Source organism: Corylus avellana, chromosome ca1 (genome assembly GCF_901000735.1).
Source record: "Corylus avellana chromosome ca1, CavTom2PMs-1.0".
Taxonomy (NCBI): domain Eukaryota; kingdom Viridiplantae; phylum Streptophyta; class Magnoliopsida; order Fagales; family Betulaceae; genus Corylus; species Corylus avellana.
In genome coordinates, this window is record NC_081541.1 from 37,222,844 (window position 1) to 37,228,025 (window position 5,182).

Sequence of the window (5,182 nt, forward strand, 5' to 3'; positions counted from 1 at the left end):
AGAAGTTGATGAGGAAAATAGGGATACGGCATCGGATATTATAAAGACCATGAACAATTTTTCATTTAAGAATATTGGGAAGCCTGTATCTTGGTTGTAACCTCCTGGAACAGTAAAGGCTGCAGCAAACATAATGGTAATAATGAGTGCGCCTACCACTGTACAAGAAGTTGTTGTTCTCTTCATCCATTGCTCTCCCTCTTCCTTCAAGTTCTTGTGCTTCTTCGTAAACAATTGTCTGGGAGTCAAATCATCATCGTTCAAAGATTCCTTAACTTTGGGATGGGCAATGCTCTCCACCTCCTGTAGTGTTGAACTAAATCTTGTAAGTCCCACCTTATCCCAAAGACAAATACACTTACTCTGTCAAACTTATTTAGGTGTAAGTTTGGAGGGTAAGTGTAGTTTTCAAAAAAAAAAAAAATAGAATAAATAAAGCTAGTAATATATAAACTTAATACTCTATTAATGGTCAACAAGAATAGTATAAAGACAGAGAATTTAACATTATATGTAGGAAACTGAATTATGAAAGTAAGAAGATATTAAAATATTATATATCCAAAAACTTAAACTTAAAAAATGATGTGTTTAACCATTTAATTAATATTCTAATTATATAATTTTTATTTACCTTATCCCAAAAACTTTAAATTTATTTACTTTATCGCAAGTCCAATTAATTTTAATTATAGTTTTAAACCACTATAAAATCATAATATAAAAACAATGTTTATAGAATTATAAAAGCGCTCCTTAATTAGCCTACTAAAGCCTACAAATAAGCGCCTCTATATATGAGATGTAAACAGTTTAATAAGGTGTTTTAATTTATACTGTCACTTTATCTAATCTACAGCTTAATTCTTGAGTAACCGATCGATTTAATCATATGATCATTTACAATACACTTGAATCAAATTCTGTAGAGTATTAACATTAGTAGCAACTTTACTAAAATTACTAGGTCTAGACTTAGATGACCAGTTCTATTAGACTATCAAGGACTCCTGTAGAGACTATGGGTGCCATATTGAGAATAAGTATTCCCACCATATACTTAATACAACAACAGAAAAATATCAAGAGTATTGATCTTATAATTGGTAAATCAAAGTTATAAACATTTCATATCGAAGTCCCACTATTTTCTCGAAATTATGAGTCTTTGAAATTTGTAAATCTAAGAAATGCGTTCAAGTGATAGTTGTTTCTAGAACACATTTCATGGTGGTCCAAACTCAACGCATTCAAAATGCATCATGTTAAGTAAAAGTATCCACTTTTGGCTAGCTGATCAACACAAACCATTATATTATAAATAGTATGTATCTTTTAGTCTTTATAAATAAAATGCCCAATTTTATTATTTGTTATAAACTCAAGGACCATGTGATATTTTGTGCATTAATTACACTTAAAGCACCTAAATCAGATATACAATGTAACTTGAGGAATGCAATTCATCTCATGAATCACAACTTCCCAAACAATATAACTATAAAACATAAAACAAATTTAATTTATTTAAGAAAATCAAATTCAATTTGTTTTCTAAGGTACTAATCCTAATAGCTAATAGTGAAGTATATGAGAAAATTTTGAGATGAAAGAGACGACCTTAAACCATTGTAGTTCTCTTTGCATTTGCAAAGCTGCCCCTGGGATTCGATTAAGTAGAACTGAATCTCCTATCATCGCTGCCATATGTAATATGTTGTTGTTTTCGTCATCAACCCAAGTTGCCATAGTGTTCTTCACAGGAAGCCCGTACATAAGGCTAAATATTTTTGCTTGTCGATGTAGGACAGCAAATGTAAATATAGATCTTTTGTGTTCACCACGGCACCACAAAAGCTCTGGATTTGCTTTGACTATATGAAAAATAAATTCAAAATTCCCTTTTTCGATAGAGCGAAAGATGGCATCATTGACGCAACCTTTATCCCTTTGCTCTTTATTTGGAGAAATTGATACTTCTTTGCAGAAGCGATCCAGAAGTTCATGGGACTGGAGATGGAGTAACTTCATTTCATATAAATCTTTGATTCCTTTGTCAATGATCGAAACAAGGCCAACTTAGTAGTTAAAACTAGAAATTTTAAAAAAAAATTAAATATAAATAAAAAGTAAAATAGCTCCACAAATTAAGTGAGGTATAGTATTAATTGAATTGATGTAATATACCCAAGAAGTTCAGGATATTTGAAACGAGCTGGCGTAATAAAGCTGGCACTGCAAAATAAAAACGAAATCTTGTCACTATACACATTTAGAAACTTATTACTTAAACAAAATTAATAAATAAAACTAACCAATTATGTATATATGCATATTTAGTTTTTCTAACAAATTAAAAGTGTGAATCTCTGGATCGGCTTGTAAATTCCTGGCTTTGTTGATAACACAATAAGCCAAGCGTAAAACCTTCCCGATAGATTTCCTTAACATTTCTCTATATCATTAAAATAATAATTTTTACTTTTACTTTTACTTTTTTTTTTTTTTTCTCTCTCTCGTCTCCGTCTTCCTTCTCTGTCACTTTTCTCTCTCTTTTTCTTTCGGTCTTCTCTCCATAAAATATTTTCTTTTTCTTTAGGGTTAATGTGGTTTCTTTCTCTTATGTCTTCTATGTTGATTTTCTTTATGGTTTGATCCTCGGCACCCAATGGTTGTGTACCCTGAGGTATATTATGTGGAATTTCGTAACTCTTGAGATGGATTTTTGGTGGTGAGTGGATCTCGGATTGAGAAGAGGAGAAAAAGAGTGTGTAATCCACTTATGGTGGCAGAAAATTCACGTAAAAAAGAAGAATGGTTGTAGGAAATTCTGCAGCAGCATGAAGGAATTTTTCAAGAACCAAGGGCACTTCCTCTGCCTAGGTCAAGGATCACCGAATTCCGTTGATGTCGGGTACAGAGAAAATTGAAAAAGAAGTGCAAGGAAATTGGTTTATGATGAAATTTCTCAAGTTTGTGTCTACGATTTCATCATTTCCTACACCAATTTCATCCTTTGCAGGTATGGGTGAAGCATCCACGCAAGCTGCAACAAAGAAAAAGGGAAGAAGGGGCAGCGTGCATAAAGACGCGTGAGAGGTGAGAGTATTTTTTTTTTTTTTAATGTTTAAAATAATGGATGGGAACGCTACAGTGCAACCCAATACCAAGCAAGAAGCTCAGGCACACATTTTGTTAGTAGCTGGGGTTGAATGCCACAGGGTCGTATGAGAGGTATTTGGGGCTCCCAGCTCTAATTGGTATATCAAAGGAAAAACATGGGATCGTTTAAATGGGTGGAACGAAAAATTTCTATCACAAGCTGGAAAATTGGTGCTCTTAAAAGCAGTGATACAAGCTATCTTTACATATACCTTGAGCGTTTTTCAGCTACCTAACACTTTGTGCCAGGACCTCAATTCTATGATGGCTAAATTATGGTGGGGACACAAGGAAAATGACAAATGTATTGCTTGATGAGCTAGGAAAGGATGGGTTATGCAAAGGAAAAGGGAGGTTTGGGGTATTGTGATCTAGAATGTTTTAATATGGCCTTGTTGGCAAAGTAGGGTTGGTGGTTACTTCAAAATCCATATACTTTGGTGGCTAAAATTTTTAAAGAGAAATACTACGGGGAGGATTCCTTTCTTAATTCTAAATTGGGTAAAAGACCTTTCTATGCGTGGAGGAGCATCTGGAATACCAAGAAGCTCTTGCAGGAAGGGCTGGTTTGGAGGGTGGGAGATGGTAAGTCTATCAAAATTTGAGGGGACTGTTGTATTCCATCGCCGATAGCTTATACTATTCAAACGCCTGATAGGATCCTTGATAGTGAAGCAATAGTGAGTGCTCTTGTGGACAATGCTACCATGTGGTGGGACATTCCCTTGATTTAGAATATTTTCTCTGAGGAGGATGCAACAAAAATCTGCAGCATAGCTATATGCCCCCAGCCAAAACAGGACAAGCAAGTTTGGGTTGGCACATGGAATGGGGTTTTTTCTGTGAAGAGTACTTACCACTTGGTGAAGGAGAAAAATGAAGGTATTTATGGTGAATGCTCTAATACTGAGCATAGAGTAAAGCAATGGAAGGCCGTTTGGAGTGTCAAGGGCCCCAAGGTTGTCAAACCTTCCTATGGAAAGCATGTAAGGAAATTCTGCCAACTAGAGTCAATCTCTAGAAGCGGGGAATTATAGTTGATCCCATGTGCCCCATCTATCAAAGGGAGAAGGAGATCGTGGGCCACATTCTTTGGTACTGCTCGTTTGCACACGATGTATGGTCTGGCAGTAATTTTACCATCCAAAAATGCCCAAGCTTTGAAGATGATTTAGTCAACATCTTTGAGGCACTGCACGAGAGGTTACAGGTGGAAGAGTTGCAAGTAGTGGCAATAATAACCATATTGATTTGGCTCCGAAGGAACACAGTGGTCTTTGGGGGAGACTTCTCAGGACCTGCAGAGATCATCCAGAAGGGGCAGGACCAACTAGAATCTTTTTGGAAGGCAGAGCAAAGCAGGCGAACTCTACACATCATGCAAACTATTCTAGCGGTGCAGGGATGGCGAAAACCTAGTCAAGGTGTTATGAAACTGAACTGGGATGCATCGATTGATAAGGGGAGGAATATAATGGGAATGGGGATGGTTGCTCGTGATCATAACAAGCAGTTTATCGCTGGCCTATGTGCTCTTCAACAATTCATCAGCGATCCCACTACAGCAGAAGCATTGGCAGCATGGAAGATGGTGGAGTTCTGCATCAACCCGGAGTTTGAAAATGTTGTTCTGGAAGGTGACTGTCAGGAGGTGGTCCAAGCTTTGGTTTCAGAAGATGTCTGCTGGGGACGGTTTGGTCTACTAATTAACGACACCAAACAACTCCTGTGCAGAATCAAGCAATGAAGGGTCTACCCGTACCCGTACCAGTAATAAAGATTTTTTTTTTTTTTTAAAAAAAGGACTCTCTCTCATCGTTCTTGTCCTTGCATTTCTCAGCAAAATGGGTATGTAGAACGCAAACAACATTATATTTAAGACACTGTAAGAGCTCTTCTCATCTCTTCCTCACATCCTAAACATTTTTGGGGTGAAGCTACTCTTATTGCTATTTACACGATTAATCTTGTCCTTTACCAACTATTCACAGCCAAACTCCTTATGAGCACCTATATGGTA

At 36.3% G+C, this 5,182-nt stretch overlaps 1 protein-coding gene across 1 annotated transcript; it reads left to right on the forward strand.

Annotated features, from left to right (window-relative positions):
• Nucleotides 1–4,207: 4,207 nt before the first annotated feature.
• On the forward strand, nt 4,208–4,909 carry LOC132171406 (uncharacterized). Its single transcript, XM_059582717.1, has one exon. The coding sequence runs from the start codon at nt 4,208–4,210 to the stop codon at nt 4,907–4,909; it is 702 nt and encodes a 233-aa protein (XP_059438700.1).
• The last annotated feature ends 273 nt before the right edge of the window (nt 4,910–5,182 follow it).

What these genes read in the sequence shown, in the direction of transcription:
- LOC132171406 (XM_059582717.1), top strand. Translation starts at nt 4,208, where the DNA reads ATGTGCCCCATCTATCAAAGGGAGAAGGAGATCGTGGGCCACATTCTT.